Here is an 18,127-nt window from a genome sequence, read left to right as displayed (position 1 = left end):
TTTGTTACATATGTGTACTTGTGCCATGTTGGCGTGCTGCACTCATCAACTCGTCAGCACCCATCAACTCATCATTTACATCAGGTATAACTCCCAATGCAATCCCTCCCCCCTCCCCACTCCCCATGATAGGCCCCGGTGTATGATGTTCCCCTTCCTGAGTCCAAGTGATCTCATTGTTCAGTTCCCACCTATGAGTGAGAACATGCGGTGTTTGGTTTTCTGTTCTTGTGAGAATTTGCTGAGAATGACAGCTTGGTCTTAGGTAGTTTTCTGTCTCACATGCAATCTTTATTATTTTGCTAAATACTGGGAGGGGGTTTCCAGGGGTTTCTTGCTGTTGCTTCTATATCTCTCTCCTCCTTAGTGCTTTGTTCTGTAATGTCTCTCTGCTTTGGTTTTACCAGACTCTAAACTTCATCACTGTAACCAAGAGAGTCTGGTAGGTTCCACTTCAGCTTTTTTTTCCTGTGTCATGTCTTGGAATCTCTGTCAAGGCAGGAAGCTGAAACATTCATAAGGTTTGTTTCCCAATTTTTTTTCTGTTTTTCAGGGATTATCGTCTTCTTTGCCTAATGTTCAGTGTCTAAAAAAATGTTTAATGCATTTCGTGTGTTTTATTTTTAGTTATTTGAGCTAAGAAGAAAAATCAATACCCGTTGTTCTCTCTTGGCTGGAGGCAGACTACTCTAGAGCTTCAGCACATGCCACACACTGGATAAAATGCTCTTCTTCCCCCTTTGCTCAGCTGCTTCCTTTTCAATCTTCTTTCCACAGTGTAACCGTACATTCCTCAGGGGAATTTTGCATGGGCCTAGTATATATCTTATTCTTAGCAATCTGTTTTCTTAAAGTATCTATCTGAATTTATAATTGCCACTTTTCTGGGGCTTTGCTTTTCAGTATATTTTAAGCTAAACAAGAGCAGAGGTTTTTTTTTTTTTTTTTTTCTGTTTAATCTGCAGAGCTTAGTATAATGCGTTCCACATGGTAGCCAATCAATATATATTTGTTCGATGTTGCGGGATGTCAGGGACCCCAAACAGAGGGACCAGCTGAAGCCAAGGCAGAAGAACATAAATTGTGAAAATTTCATGGACATTTATTAGTTCACCAAATTAATACTTTTATAATTTCTTATGCCTGTCTTTACTGCAGTCTCTGAACATAAATTGTGAAGATTTCATGGACACTTATCACTTCCTCAATCAATACCCTTGTGATTTCCTATGCCTGTCTTTACTTTGATCTCTTAATCCCATCATCTTCATAAGCTGAGGAGGATGTATGTCACCTCAGGACCCTGTGATGATTGCATTAACTGCACAAATTGTTTGTAGAGCATGTGTGTTTGAACAATATGAAATCTGGGCACCTTGAAAAAAGAACAGGATAACAGCAATGTTCAGGGAACAAGGAAGATAACCTTAAACTCTGACTGCTGCAGAGCCGGGCAGAAGAGAGCCATATTTCTCTTCTTTCAAAAGCAAATAGGAGACCTATCACTGAATTCTTTTTCTCAGCAAGGAACATCCCTGAGAAAGAGAATGCGTCCCTGAGGGGAGGCCTCTAAAATGGCCACTTTGTGGGCGGCTGTCTTTTATGGTCATAGACAAAGGGATGAAATAAGTCCTGGTCTCCCATAGCGCTCCCAGGCTTATTAGGACAAGGGAATTCCCACCTAATAAATTTTGGTCAGACCAATTGTCTCCTCTCAAATGCTGTCTCCTGATAAGATATTATCAATGACAATGTGTACCCGAAACTTCATTAGCAATTTTAATTTCAGCCCGTCCTGTGATCTCACTCTGCCTCATTTGCTTTGTGATATTTTATTACCTTGTGAAGCATGTGATCTTTGTGACCCACACCCTATTTGTACACTCCCTCCCCTTTTGAAAATCGCTAAGAAGAACTTGCTGGTTTTACAGCTCAAGGAGCATCACGGAACCTGCTGACATGTGATGTCTCCCCCAGACACCCAGCTTTAAAATTTCTCTCTTTGTACTCTTTCCCTTTATTTCTCAGATCAACTGAAACTTAGGGAAATAGAAAAGAACCCATGTCAATTATCAGGAGTGAGTTTCCCCCAGTAGTTCAGTGTATAAGTGATTGTTAAAATATGCAGCCCTTTATATCCCAAAAGTACTAATATATTTTATTTCTATCTCCTCCTTGAGACAGATTCAACTAGCCTATCAAAAAGCTTGGATGCAGTTCCTTCTTGTAAAAGAGCAAGGGAACTTAAAAAAGATCACTGTGAAAAACTTGCAGCAAAAATTGAACGAATGAAAAATAAGTTTTGTGTACTAAAAAAGGAACTATCAGAAACAAAAGAAATAAAATCACAGAGAATCAAAAAGTTAAATGGGAACAAGAGCTCTGCAGTGTGAGGTATGATGTCCTAGTTTTAAATGAATATTTCAACTATTTATACTAAAATTATGTAGGATATTTTTGTAATAGCTGACTTACTTTCTGAGGTTTAACTGGAGAAAAAAATCTCTGTCTTGTAGAGTGTCAAATTCTTTTAAATAATACAAGTTCTTAAATGTGAATATTTCTGCTGATAATTAAATGCATATTTATTTAAATCACAATTTTAATGGCTATATAGAAGGCCATTATTTGGAAATCCTTACTTAACTTACTTAACAAATTAATTTTTTTGATTTTTAAATTTCTGTATTGTAAGTGATGCAAGGCATAACTGCATGCAAATATTTTTCTACCTTTCTAATTATTGACTTGGAATAAATTCTTCAATATAAAAATATTTGACTAAATTATAAGAAGTTTATAAGAAGTTATTTGTTCGTTGCTTCTAAATTATTCTTAAGAAAATTTATATTCATTTACAGCTCAACAAACAGAGTGTGAAATGGCCATTCTTTTCTCCCCCAAAATCAATTTCTTTTAATTATACACGTTTAATGTGCATGGAATGTAGAGAAAATACAGAATAATTTATTAGTTTATTCAACATCTCTTGCTCTCCTACATAAATAAAATTAATTCAGAGTTCTATGTTAAATGCATATTATTTTTATTCTTTAAGTATTATATTCTGTCTTGTGATAAAAGAGATTTAAAATTTGTTGATAAAATATATAATAATCAACAAGATACATTTAAAGCATTACTTTAAAAAGAAGCAAAAGATATATGGGATATCAGATATTAGACTATTTAACCTAATCTGAGATTTTAATATTAAAATTATTTTTAGGGATACTTGCCATATTTTATAAGTATGAATATTTATGTCTAATAAATCAGTATATTGTTCATAAAAACTAACCAGTTAACTTTAATCAGTCACTTTAATCAGTTAACTCTAAATGATCTGTCCTCATTGAGGAGTAATTTTGACTGTGCAAGATTTTTAAAAAGTAATTTTCAACTTATGAATTTGCTGGATAGCTTCCAGTATTCTTTTCCATAACAGTCATTGCTAGTTACAGAAACAGTCGTTAATAGTATGAGAAACTTTCTAACTAGAAGATGTTCTTTCCTCACTATTTTTCAAGTATGTATGTCATTTGGAAGAGGTTCGAGTAATAAATACCTGAGAACTAGAAAGAAAAAAAAATTCAAGAATATAGGAATTTTATTGGAATAATAAACCAATGTAGTAATAAATATATCTCACAGTGAATTCTATTTTCTAACAAAATGAATTTTAAGATAAGTATGTTTAATGGCAGATTGACTTTAAACCAAGAAGAAGAGAAGAGAAGAAATGCCAATATATTAAATGAAAAACTTAGGAAAGAATTAGGAAGAATCGAAGAGCAACATAGGAAAGAGTTAGAAGTGAAACAAGAACTTGAACAGGCTCTCAGAATACAAGATATGGAAGTGAAGAGTGTAAGAAGTAATTTAAGTCAGGTAAATCAATCTCTGATAAAAATTTTATATTTCTAACTTTATTTCCCTCTGATTTAGTATGAATTATTCTAAATTATGAAATCAGACAAAAATGTTATCTTAAAATTATCACTTTTGTAGCTACGGCTATTTGTTATAAATTATGACATCCATGTAGTATCTTATTTCAGTACAAAGAGCTTTTGAAAACAATGATTATCCCTACCGTATACTTAGTGATAATTTATTAGTACGTAGTTTTTTCCTAGCAACATAGTTAACATTTAATACTGACTCAAACATTATGAAGAGGAAGCAAAAGTTATTGTCATAGTAAACAAGCTCATGGTTTTCTATGTAGGGCTCTCTAGATTTTATCATCTTTCTTTTGTTTTTGAAATTGAAGACTTCTTTTATATTTACATATTTACCCAGTAGAATTAACTGAGATTTGGTGGAGAGGTCCTGGATGTAGACTCATAAGACTGGGAGAAAATCCTACAACTTGTTTATATTTTTAATCTTTTCCTTTCAGAATTGTGATACCTAAAAGTGCTTGTTACAATGTCTCAATTTATCAAAAATTCATAAATATAATTCTTAAAATTAACTATATATTTTTTAAAAATAGAATATCTAGAGAATATTCTCAGGAAAAAGGAACTGAAAGAACTTTGGGAAATTTTTTCTGTCTAAATATATGCAGCACTAAGGCTCTTAGTATGGGATCTTGTATAAGTTAGACATCAGAGTGTAAACCCAATTTTTGTAGGCAGTCAAATTGATTAATCTTTTATTTTATGCTGTTGAGTTTGTTGTAATTCAGGGAACTTTTTTTTTTTTTTTTCAATTCTGAGGCTCTTAAAAATTCTCTAGTCATTTATTTTGTACTTTCATGAATTCATTGTCTTCAAATAAATGTTTGAACTTTGGGGAATTTATGCTCTATAGCATTTGAAGTTTTGATTCAATGGTTCTTCAACTGATACCTACTTATAAAAACCCTTTCATTGTATAAATGTACAAGTTATTCTTTAGTTTCAGAGGAACCATGATATGCCATTTTGACTGCTAGCTAAAAGTTTATTTTGTTTTATTTAGGTTTCTCACACTCATGAAAATGAAAATTATCTCCTACATGAAAATCGCATGTTGAAAAAGGAAATTGTCATGCTAAAACTGGAAATAGCCAAACGAAAACACCAACGCCAGGAGAATGAAAATAAATACCTTAAGGAAATTAAGATTTTAAAAGAAAAAACTGCTGAACTTCAAATGAAAAAGGAAATTGCCATGCTAAAACTGGAAATAGCCGAACTAAAACACCAACGCCAGGAGAAGGAAAATAAATACCTTAAGGAAATTAAGATTTTAAAAGAAAAAACTGCTGAACTTCAAATGAAAAAGGAAATTGCCATGCTAAAACTGGAAATAGCCAAACTAAAACACCAACGCTAGAATGAAAATAAATACCTTAAGGAAATTAAGATTTTAAAAGAAAAAACTGCTGAACTTCAAATGACTCTAAAACTGAAAGTGGAATCATTAACAAAAAGGACATCTCAATATACATGTGTTCAGCTTTCTTCATTTGATACTGTGTTTCATCTTGCTCTCTTTGTGCATGTTCTGAAACCAATGTATTTTCCCTCAGAGCATCTTCTGCATAACTGAGATTAATTTTTAGGCTTTTGGATTTCCTTTGAGCTTCAGCAAGTGGTTGATGGAGCACCTTATTGTTATATATTGTATTATTCACATCAACATTAATTTTGCCTTGCAGAGAAGCATCTCCTGCAATGTGGAAAGCAAGTCCTTGGCTTTTTCTTGATGTCACAATTTGATCAGGTCTTGTACAGCAGAAGCCAGTCTAGGATGGTATGATTCAATTTTTCTCTCCCGTATTTCTTTGTCTTGTTTTTCCTTCAATTTAAAAGTGAGCATTGTGCTCTCAGCCATCAGAACTTTAAGCTGCTCACTATATTGAGATGAAGTGGCACCCCTCCATGGTTTTGATTTGCATTCCCTAATGACTAATAATTTTAATCTTGTTTTAATGTGCATCTTAGCTATGTGTATATCTTTTTTGGAGAAATGTATATTTCTTTTCTTTGCCCATTTTCTAATTGGGTCATCTTTTTCTTTCTGAATGGTAAGTGTTCTTTCTATATCCTAGATACAAGTTTTCTAAGAGAAATACAGTTTTCAAATATTTTCTCCTACTCAGTGGCTTGCCATTTTACTTTACTGTTAGTATATTTTCAAGCACCACAGCTTTAAATTATAATGTTAATCCATATTTTGAGTTGTTATATCTAAGAAGCTACTGCCAAATGTAGTCACAAAGATTTATTCCTGTCTTTTCTTCAAAGAAACTTGTAGTTTTAGCTCTTAAATTTAGCTATTTTATTTTCAGATAAATTCTAAATATAGTATTTGCTGGGACGCCAACTTTATTCTTTTGCATATGGATATCTATTTGTCCCAGAACCATTTGTTGAAAATGCTATTCTTTTCTCATGTAGTAATTTTGTTATCCTGGTTGAAAATCAATTGACCATACATGTGCAGGTCTATTTTTGGATTCTAAATTCTAAAACATTGATCTCTCTATTCTTATGCCAGTACCACATCAACTTACATGATAACTCTTTTTCAATCATTTTGCATATTACCAGCTATATATTATCGGGCATAATAAAAGTTCAATATAGAGAAACATCTTTACTTTTTGTTTCTTGAAAGATTCCATGGCAAGCTTATTCCTTGCTGACTCCATGACATGATGGGAAGTCAAGCTTACAGAGACAAGAGTCCTTTCCTTTGTTTCTCTATTCAAACCTTTAGTCTCTCATTGAATGCCTCTCTCTTGAGTCCCATTTCCATCTAATCTTGGTCACATCATCTTCTTACAGTCTACTATTTCATGCATTAGGTTTTATTAACTCATTGTAATTTGCACAGTCATCTGTAGATGTTATCCATTCTGGGAGGAGAAGAGTCAGTCCAGGCTATAAGCTTTTCTCATTGGAAATGGAGCTAATTCATCATCTTGCAGTTCACAGGTAGATCCTCTTTTGACCTGGCACCTGATTCTTATGTATAACACCTGGGATGATCTTTTCTTGGTACAGTTCCTGCATTCTCAGAAATCACAATTCTCTGTAACTACTTCCCTCTGCTTAAATAGATCAAGATGCACAGGTATATTTTATAGCTTCATACATTTTTTTGGAATAAATATTTTATCCTATTCAAATAAAAAGTCTCGAAAGTTCAGCACTAAAAAATAGGTTATGTTCAGGCAATTTATAAGAGACAATAGTGAAATTAGTTGTTTAAATTTCAAAATATCAAAGCTAATTTTTTTTGTATGATATGAAGAAGGATTGTGGTACAACATAAAGATTAAATGGTCTTAACTTCTTCGTATAGACAAACGTGAAGTACAGTAAAGGGTAAATTGTATTTAATTTATTAACATTCAAAACCTACTACATTTATTTTACTTCTGAGATGATTAAAAATGATTCTATAATGTTCTCTTTATTTTCTCATTGAGGAAAGGAAAATGAATAATGAATGCCAGACTGATTACTTCATACTCTGCTGCTTAGCTTTCTTAAGATTTTACTTCTATGAAATCAGATAATGTCTGATTTTGATTGTTAAACCAAATATTTTTAGTTTTCTAGCTGTTGCACTTCAAAACTTGCCTCTTTGCTTCCCTGCCTTACTGATTTCCTAATTTGAGTGGAAATCCTAAAGAAGCACACTTTCCTAGTAATAAGAATTTTTAATTAAGAGGAATTTTAGGAAATCTTTCTCCTCAGTAGCTCTTATGTCTGTCTGTCTTCTACTTTTCTACTGCTTCTCATTAGCATAGTTTGACATGAAAAAATTAATATCAACCTCTACTAGATCATACTTTAAAGGTGACTAGTTCCTACTGTGTAAGTTTTCTATTGTAATTTTTTAAATCAATTTTTATTTTTATTGTTTCCTAACAATCTCCCACAATTTAGTGGGTTAAAACAACATTTGTTGCATTAATAAATCTGCCATTTGGGAGAAGCTTGGCCAGGACAGCTTGTCACTGTTCCTCTTATCTTTCCTGGGGACAGCTCAAAGACTGGGAAAGTACAATAATCTGAAGGTTTGCTCAGCTGTGTGTCTTGTTGTTAATGCTGGCCATTGCCTGGAACGTTGGCTGTGGCAGGTAGCCAGATCACGTACATTGGAGCTTCTAGGCATTCATAAATGGAACTTGCTTTGAATAAACGGAATATGGTAAGAGTTACACCATGAGATTTGCAGCATTAGCTTAGAAAAGGCCCTCTATCTCAAACTGCTTGCGCTTGGTACCCCCTTCCCCTGTTTTAAGTGAGGATGGTCAGGTCACATACTATTAATTAGCTGTAAGTCACTAAGTTTGGCCCATATTATTATTTTTTTAATGAGATGATTTTTTTTTATATTTTTAGTTGACATGTACATACATGTTTATGGGATATAAAGTAACAGTGATATCTCCTCTATATATGTATACACTGTGTAATGCTCAAATCAGGATAACTAGTATATTCAATACCTCAAACATTTATTATTTGTTTCTGTTGGGAACATTTCCAATCCTCTCTTCTAGCTTTTTGAAAGCATACCATAAATTATAGCTAACTGTATTCACCCTACAATGCCACAGAACACCAGAACTCATCCTCCTATCTAGGTATTAGCTATTATCAATTTAGTAAATATTGCTGATAAGTATTTTAAGCTTCAGCTTCTCGTTCATGTATTTAAAATTGCTTTCTGAATCACTGACTTAAAACAAAAGGAAACAAATATACAATAACTATGAAGCTTATAATTACTTTAAAATGTACCGTTTTGATTTGTTTTCTTTTTAATTTTAATTTTTGTGGGTACACAGTAGGTGTCTGTGTACATATATATATACATATATATGTATGGGTTACATGAGACATTTTAATACAGGCAAGAGATGCATAATAATCACATTAGGGTAAATGGGGTATTTATCACCTCAAGCTTTTATCCAATGTGTTACAAACAAATTAATTATACTCTTTTAGTTATTTTTAAATGTCCAATTAAATTGTTTGTTACTGTACTTTTAATTTGTTTAAACACAAGCAGAAACTCAAGGAAACCTATAGGACTTAAGAGAGCATGGTATTGTTTCAATAAATAAGATGGAGCTGATAGTTAAAGATCTGGAATCTGAACTCTCCAAAATGAAAACTGTAGAAGACTTTAATAAAACAGAATTAGAAAAATATAAGCACCTCTATTTAGAGGAATTAAAATTTAGGGATTTGTTGTCAAATGAACTAGTCAGTCAAAATATAATTATAGAAAATAAGCTCATTAATTTACCTCAAAAGATTAATTTTTAGTGAGACAGGGTCACAACATCAGTGGGAAGTGAAAGTTAACTAGATAATATAATTATGGAAACATGGTGTTAGTAAATGAACTGAGCTTCCAAATGTTTGTCCAGGAGAGTTTATGTCTCTTCCACATTTGTTGGTTTTATATGGCTTTTTTTCCCCTTCCGATTCACATCTAGTCAACCTGATCTATTAGTCTTTCAGCTAAGTATTTTTGAAGCATTTAATTCAGACAGTAGTATTATCATTAAATGGCTTTTCAGCATGTCCCCAAATAGAAATACTAATAAGTTTAACTATTGTTTGGAGGATTAAAATTGAGACCAAAATGGTCAAGTACAATTACTACTACATTTCACTTTCTGGCAGTTGGTAAATTAACTTTCTTTGGTAGTGATCTTGGGAATTATCATTAGACAGCACCCTGAGAAAACACCCTGTATAGTTTTCTTATTCTTTATAAAAACATCCTTGTGAAATGGGGAATTACTAATACAGAGATTAAGGGATGTATAATTCACAAAATGGTTAAAAATAACACTTTTGTTAGCCTGAGGGTGTGTGTGGAAGACAGAAGGACAGGCCCCACCTCCGATGCCTTGGTCACAATGTTAGTAGCTGACTGCCTTTGAGGCTGTTTTAGTTCTTTTTGTCTCCCCTAGGAGTTGTTTGTGTGAATTACTTCTCAGTGTCAAATGCTTAATTGATCCCAAATAATGCGTGAAAATGTACAAGAAATGTTAAATCAAACGCCTGAAAATATATTTGAGGGATAATTTTTTTAAATCTTTAAACTGGTTTAATAAACACATATTTATAGCTTTTTCAGTTTTAGTTTCTTAATTGTATGTATTTAAGAAATACAACATGATGTTTTGATATATTTCTACATAGTGAATAGTCATGGCAGGCAAAAAAAAAAAACTTTTTGTTAGAAATCCTCCTAAAATATATATGTACTTTTTAAGAACAATTTAAAACCTATAATTACATACATTAGGCATGCTCTCACACATCTTCATTGTTAAAGTACGGTTTAATGGGAAATGTTATTTATTCTTATAGAAGGGTTTTCTTTTTAAATACAAGTCCTTTTCTAATTATGTAGGATAAAATAAAATACTAAGCTTTTTCTTTTGCAATCTTCATGGAACTCATGAGAGACAAGCAGAGACCAGTAAGAAACTTCTTTTGGAGAAACGACAGACCAGATCTTTATTCACAACTCATGCTAGGAGGCCAGTCCCAGAATTACCTTGTGTTGGAAATCTTACCAATAGTTTGAGTCAACAGAATACTTATTTTAGAAGAAAAATTCATGATTTCTTCCTGAAGCCTACGACATAAAATAACAGTGCGAAGACCTACTTGTTCAAGATTAGTTGTATTATCTTTCTTCCTTTGGTTTTCAGATTTCTGATGCAATTCTTGTTTTTAAGTAGGTGAAATACTGAGTTAATTGACTTGTGTGTTAAATAATGGTCAACATTACCTGTGTTAACAAAGAAAGAAAACAGAAATTTTACTAAAAGTCCCTGGAGCTCTCATTTTTATGAAATACCTATTTGTTAACTTCATTCAATAAACTTAAGTAACACATTTTGAATTGCTTTAAAAACTGCATTTTAAGTTACATTTTAGAAAGTGAATATTATTCCCTAGTAACTAAATATATACTTTGAGATGTTTTGGCTTACTTTCTGATTGGTTTGAGTTTAACTGTTGTTCATAACACTTTTAATGTTTTCCTGTACCATCTCAAGTTTTGTGCCCCTAATCAGAAGTGAATGTTTGACATCCAAACAGTTAATCACATGTAGATGTTCATTATTTAAAGTAATCTAAAATAAATACATTTATGAAGTAAATAAACATGGAACACTTAAAGGATTCATTTTTGTTTTGTTTTTAAGTTAAAAGTCTTACAATTTTTTTACACAAGACTGGGTCTTTAATTGCCATTATACCTACATCACTTTTTTTCTCAGTTTTTGTAAACTCTCTGTTATTGCTGTGCAATTTGACAATAGCTTGAAAATAGCTAAATCATTCAACTCTTTAAATTTTTTAAATGATGTTCACTTATGTCTATCACTTGAATTACTGATGACTAATATGGCAATGATATTGAGTCTTTTAATGGCAACTACAACCACACATAAACCATTATCTTCTTTCTACCCAGAATTCCATAAAGCTGTGCAGGGTTCCCATTTACCTTGATGATGTAGCAGACATCTTACAATCCAACCAGGTGATTTTATTCATAGTGAGAATCCATTTCTGGAGATCCCAAAATGATGCCAACAATGACAAGATATATAAATTAAAGCATTGATTATAGATAGATAGATAGATAGATAGATAGATAGATAGATACTCCATTTTTTGACTGGGGGAGAAATTTTAAAACTGTGTGCAGTCATCCTAGCTACTTAGGAGGCTGAGTAGGCAAAATAATCACTTGAGCCCAAGATTTACAGGCTGTAGTGTATCATAATCACAGCTATAAATAGCCAATGCCCTCCAGCCTGGGCAACTTAGTGAGTCCCTGTTGAGAAAAAAAACAAAAACAAAATAAATTATTTAAAAACCCACAATTTTTTGAACTAAAATAAATAGGTAGCAACTAGTTTTCAATGTGTATCACTGTCACTGAAATACCCATTTCAATCAATGCACATTGGCTTATAGTTTTGATGGTGATTTCACAGTCTCTTTAATGCAGAGAAAAGTAGTGTATGCTTATGTAATGAAATGTTTTTTCTTTACCTGGCTTCATATTCTAAAAAATTCTAGAGGAGCAAATCTAAACTTTCTCAGACAGCATTGCTGCTAAATAAAGGGGAACAATTAAACGATTGTTTTAATACATAAATTAGATGATCCTAGCTAGCTGAGTTTTTAATTATTTTGATAGCTTAGTTTTATTTTTCTGAAAAAAGAGTGATATGATCAGGGTCTAAGTGCTTCAGGGTCATAAAACTGCACTTCTGGGTACAAAAAGAGGAAGAATGTTAAATACTACTGTGAAGTTTAATCATGATGCACATATGAAATTTTCTTATCTTTTTTTTCCAGAATAATCAGCTCATGTATAATTTCACAAGATAATGAAAGCATGTATAAATACAAATGTAGTGCAAGCAAAGATTTTTGAGAAAATATTTTCTCTTAGTTTTTAGGGGGCAAAATGCTATTTATTTTTAGTATTTCCAGATATGTTGAAAGACAGTTCATCTTAAACTTCATTAGTAGTTCCAAAGAGTGCAGGGTTCCTTTGTGGGCAATTGGTTTGCCAAATCATGTTTGACTTAATAATTCTATGAAGATTCAGTGACATGTTTTCATAACTTCTTTAGAATGACCTGAAAAAGTTCTTATGTAATTGTTTACAAAACTCTTAGAGATACAGAAAGAAGGTGCCTACTAGAGTTGCTAAAATTTAATTATTTCTACTAGGAAAACATCTAATAATACCATGAGAGTTGGTACAGATTATCTAAAATAATACAAAAGGTAGGTTTTTGGAGGGAGCATTACAAACAAGAAGATATTTAGACATTTTTGGCTATAATTCTAGAAAGTAAAATGTTAAAATATCTAAATCTAACATAAAATATGTTAAAATCGCTTTGATACTGAATGTATTTATCTTCTTTATTTACAAGGTTGTGATATTTTGGAATATTGTTAATTTGAAGTTCTTTCTTACGCCGTTTTTTAAACAGTAGAGAAACTGATTATAATACCTCATTTTTGTTGCATGTGATGGAAGTTGTGCTAGATGTCAAAGCCAGTGTTCTCTATGTTGATCTCTTTTGCCAGTTCTTGCACCTGTCACCAACACATTAAGTTTAGCCTTACCACTTAACACTATGATAGCTATCATAGATAACTATGTATACTTTTTCCAAACGTTTACTTTGTTTTTATTTAAATTCTGAGATGCTTTGTTCCATATATGGAAAGGAATTTTATAATTTTATTGGTTCTTTAAAAAATTATATTGTAAAATTCAAAAATTAAAATTAGCTTCAAAAATACATCAGTCATTGGATCCTTTTGCACATAGAATGTTTTTGTGATAACTGAAATCTTCACTTTATACCACATTAATGAAAGATAAGACTTAGCTGGTTTAAAGTTTTTTTTTAGGTTTGAAAGTTGTATAGTACCTGTGTGTCTAAGACAATGTATGGCACCCAGTAGTCACTTGGTACATGTTTTTTAAATGTTTGAGAGAGGAAGACTCATTTCTACATTGATTGGATTTGGACTTCCAGTACATTACTGACTCAAAAAGTTTCTAATAATTTATTTAAGTAACTTTTCTATTTCTCAAATGTTCATTCAGTTTAGCAACTTCTTTTCTAAATGTAGTTATATAGATATGTCCAAGCTAAAACCATATTCCTAAGACTGTAGCTTTTTACATGGTGGAACGTTGTGTTGCATGGTGGAACATTGTGTTGCATGGTGGAACATTGTGCCACATGGTGGAACTTTGTGTCACATGGTGGAAAACTGTCATATCAGAATGTTGAGTTGCACATTTTCCACAGAATGTTGAGTTGCACTTTTTAAATATATGTGTGGATCTATGCTTCATCTATCAGGTCTTTGGTCAATGAAGTATTCCCCATTTTCTTTCTCTGTGACACAGTGCATGTATTTAATACTCACAAACTAGCAAGTATAATTGCCTTCAGACATTATTGATATTTTGATCTTGAATTGCAGTGGTTTAAATGTGCAAACATTTGATTATACTACATGGGAGTGCATAATTACTGTCATAAAACTTGACTGCTCCTTAAAATACAGAATGATATTACATTTTAATTTAACAACATGGTTACTTGAAAATATATTAATTATGGAAAAGTATGTGTGTGATGTATATGTATTTATCAAATTGGTCTCAAAAAGACAATACAGCAATATTTTTAAACTTATAATATCAGGTACAATGTAACAGTAGCCTGTCACTAAGTTATTGTTGAAATAGTGAACATTGTATTTGTTGGGCTTTACTATTGTGATTGATTTTACTATATTTCTTTATTTCTTTTTTTTTTTTTTTTTTTTTTTTTTGAGACAGAATCTTGCTCTGTCACCCAGGCTGGAGTGCAGTGGCGTGATCTTGGCTCACAGCAAGCTCCGCCTCCCAGGTTCACGCCATTCTCCTGCCTCAGCCTCCCAAGTGGCTGGGGCTACAGTTGCCTGCCACCATACCTGGCTAATTTTTTGTATTTTTAGTAGAGATGGGATTTCACCATGTTAGCCAGGATGGTCTCGATCTCCTGACCTCGTGATCCTCCCACCTCAGCCTCCCAAAGTGCTGGGATTACAGGCCACTGCGCCCGGCCTGATTTCACTATATTTCTTTATTTACAATCTTTATTCCAGCCCTTTCTCTTGTTAACATGGGGGGTTGTGTTGAAGAATATAAAGTTACAAAGTCAAGGAAGTAGGAAACATTTTTACAAGTGTTATGTAGCCATCTTGGTGGGGCTGTGGTGGGGTAGGTTGCAAATGACACTCCTATTTTTTCTCTGAGTTCAGAACATAAGAATCAAATGGACAGACATCAACATAGCAGCTTTATTGCTGACTTATGACAACTCATGGGAAGATGTGGCTCAGATGTGCAGCCACAGTGAGCTTCTGAACATTTCTTCTCAGACTAGGCTCTTACACACAGTTGCAAGTGGAAGAAAGAGATACTTGACACTGCCACAGGAGCAGGCAGCTTCCTGCAGAGATGACAGCCAATCCAAACTCATGTCACTGTAGGCAGACACACGTTTGCAAAGGGACTCAAAGCCAAACAAATACACTCAATGTGCTTTGCCCAAATTTACTCATTACATAAATCTTCCCTCCTCCCAAGAGGAAAGTAGAGACAGCATGAGCCCTCACATGGAAACTTGAAGCCAGGGAAATGAAGGCTCACCAATTATTTGTGCATGGGTTTAAGTTATCCTTGAAATTAAGTTCAGATCTTTCTTTGTATGTACCAATTAATGACAAGAGGTTAGATAGAATTATGCTAGACGGTGAAGAGAAATCTGTTTTGTGTCTTCAATTTTGCTAAAAATAACCCAGAACATGGATAATTCATTTATTAATTGGTTTTGGTAAGTCAAGTCCTGTTTGGAGAAAATTAATAGTTTTTCTAAGAATTTTCTCAATATCACCTGGCTTGATAAAGTTTTTCTCCTTTGAGTTCCTTTTTTTCCTTTTTCTTTTTTTTTTTTGGAGTTTAACAAACTTGTTTTTTACAAAATGATTATGTTGACTGTCACTCAGAGATGTTATTATATTAATTTCTATTGCTTACTTTGTATTCATAATTTTAGAATTCACTATTTAGCTGGACAGCTACTTTTTAACCTATTGCACCTAAACATGTCTGAGTTACAAGACAGTTTTACCATATGCACGTATTTTCTCTGAGTTATATTTTTAAATGTATACATTTCTCCTAAATATGGAGGAAATCACTGGCATCAAATGCCAGTCTCAGACAGAAGACCTAAAGCCCATTTCTGGCCTGGAGCTAATTGACTTTGTGACCTACAGTAAGACATAAGTGCTCTGAGTTTGTGTTGCCTGTTTTGTAAAATGAAGGAGTTTGACTTAATCAGTGACTTTTATAGCTTGAAATTTTTTAGAAAAACAGAACTTTTTTTTTTTTAAAAAAATGTTAGATACAACCATATTGTATAAAACAGAACAGGTACAAGAAGAGCTAACTTGCTAAAGAAAGGATGGAGGCTCTGAAGCTGTGACTTCATTATCCCTTAATACTGCTATGTCCTCTGTAGTATCTTAGATTTCTATGGGAAATCGTTTAAAAACTATTGTTTATGCAAGAGCCTTGCTAATTTCCTAAAAATTGTGGATACATTATTTTCTCCCATGTATAATTTTCTCACCTATTTATAAAGAAAAAAGTGTCAGTGTAGTATTTATGTATTTTACCCTATAAGGAGCTAATATAACTTTTGATTTAGTATTATTCATAAAATTGGTTAGCAGTTTATTAAGCTTCTGTATTTCCTCTGGCAATGTTTAATATCTCATAAGCTACACATACTTCAAAGCCATCACCAACACCCTTTTCTCACTGAATAGAACAGTGACTGACGTCATGAAGATTCTTTTATCTCCTTTTGCCTTCTATAATTTGTGCCAGGTACTGTATGAGGTGCTTGATTGGAAATAATAATTCTGAATTTCGATTAAGAGAAATATGAGAAATGTGTGGATTTAATAGGAAAGAAATAACAAAATTGAAAAGGACTTATGGAATGAAGGAAAAAATCTTAAGGGTAGCCAGAGAGAAAGGTCGGGTTACCCACAAAGGGGAACCCATCAGACTAATAGCAGATCTCTCGGCAGAAACTCTACAAGTCAGAAGAGAGTGGGGGCCAATATTCAACATTCCTAAAGAAAAGAATTTTAAACCCAGAATTGCATATCCAGCCAAACTAAGTTTCATAAGTGAAGGAGAAATAAAATCCTTTACAGATAAACAAATGCTTAGAGATTTTGTCACCACCAGGCCTGCCTTACAAGAGACCCTGAAGGAAGCACTAAACATGGAAAGGAACAACCGGTACCAGCCATTGCAAAAACAAGCCAAAATGTAAAGACCATCGAGGCTAGGAAGAAACTGCATCAACTAATGAGCAAAATAACCAGTTAATATCATAATGGCAGGATCAAGTTCACATATAACAATATTAACCTTAAATGTAAATGGACTAAATACTCCAATTAAAAGACACAGACTGGCAAACTGGATAAATACATCAGTTTGCTGTATTCAGGAGACCCATCTCACATGCAGAGACATACATAGGCTCAAAATAAAGGGATGGAGGAAGATCTACCAAGCAAATGGAGAACAAAAAAAAAGCAGGGGTTGCAATACTAGTCTCTGATAAAACAGACTTTAAACCATCAAAGATCAAAAGAGACAAAGAAGGCCATTACATAATGGTAAAGGGATCAATTCAACAGGAAGAGCTAACTCTCCTAAATATATATGCACCCAACACAGGAGCACCCAGATTCATAAAGCAAGTCCCTAGAGACTTACCAAGAGACTTAGACTCCCATACTATAATAATGAGAGACTTCAACACCCCACTGTCAACATTAGACAGATCAATGAGACAGAAAGTTAACAAGGATATCTAGGAATTGAACCCATCTCTGCAGCAAGCAGACCTAATAGACATTTATAGAACTCTCCACCCCAAATCAACAGAATATACATTCTTCTCAGCACCACATCACACTTATTCCAAAATAGACCACATAATTGGAAGTAAAGCACTCCTCAACAAATATACAAGAACAGAAATTATAACAAATTGTCTCTCAGACCACAGTGCAATCAAACTAGAACTCAGGACAAAGAAACTCAATCAAAACTGCTCAACTACAAGGAAACTGAATAACCTGCTCCTGAATGACTACTGGGTACGTAACGAAATGAAGGCAGAAATAAAGATGTTCTTTGAAACCAATGAGAACAACGATACAGTATACCAGAATCTCTGGGACACATTTAAAGCAGTGTGTAGAGGGAAATTTATAGCACTAAATGCCCACAAGATAAAGCTGGAAAGATCTAAAATTGACACTGTAACATCAAAATTAAAAGAACTAGAGAAGCGAGAGCAAACACATTCAAAACCTAGCAGAAGTCAAGAAATAACTAAGATTAGAGCAGAACTCAAGGAGATAGAGACACAAAAAACCCTCCAAAAAATCAATGAATCCAGGAGTTGGTTTTTTGAAAAGATCAACAAAATTGATAGACC

The 18,127-nt window shown here is 33.1% G+C and overlaps 1 protein-coding gene across 1 annotated transcript in view; it reads left to right on the top strand.

Moving 5' to 3' along the window:
* The window catches only part of LOC103236371 (uncharacterized), a 76,614-nt gene extending 66,506 nt beyond the window's left edge, over window positions 1-10,108 (top strand). The window contains 4 exon segments of the mRNA XM_073019525.1: window positions 2,185-2,346; window positions 2,349-2,394; window positions 3,708-3,891; window positions 4,972-10,108. Of these exon segments, the coding sequence (XP_072875626.1) occupies window positions 2,185-2,346; window positions 2,349-2,394; window positions 3,708-3,891; window positions 4,972-5,328 (749 nt within the window). The 3' untranslated portion in view covers window positions 5,329-10,108.
* The last annotated feature ends 8,019 nt before the right edge of the window (window positions 10,109-18,127 follow it).

The sequence above is a fragment of the Chlorocebus sabaeus genome, chromosome 9, assembly GCF_047675955.1.
Source record: "Chlorocebus sabaeus isolate Y175 chromosome 9, mChlSab1.0.hap1, whole genome shotgun sequence".
NCBI classification, from domain to species: Eukaryota; Metazoa; Chordata; class Mammalia; order Primates; family Cercopithecidae; genus Chlorocebus; species Chlorocebus sabaeus.
The sequence above is the reverse complement of the archived record's forward strand: the minus strand, read 5'-3'. Positions and strand labels throughout refer to the sequence as shown.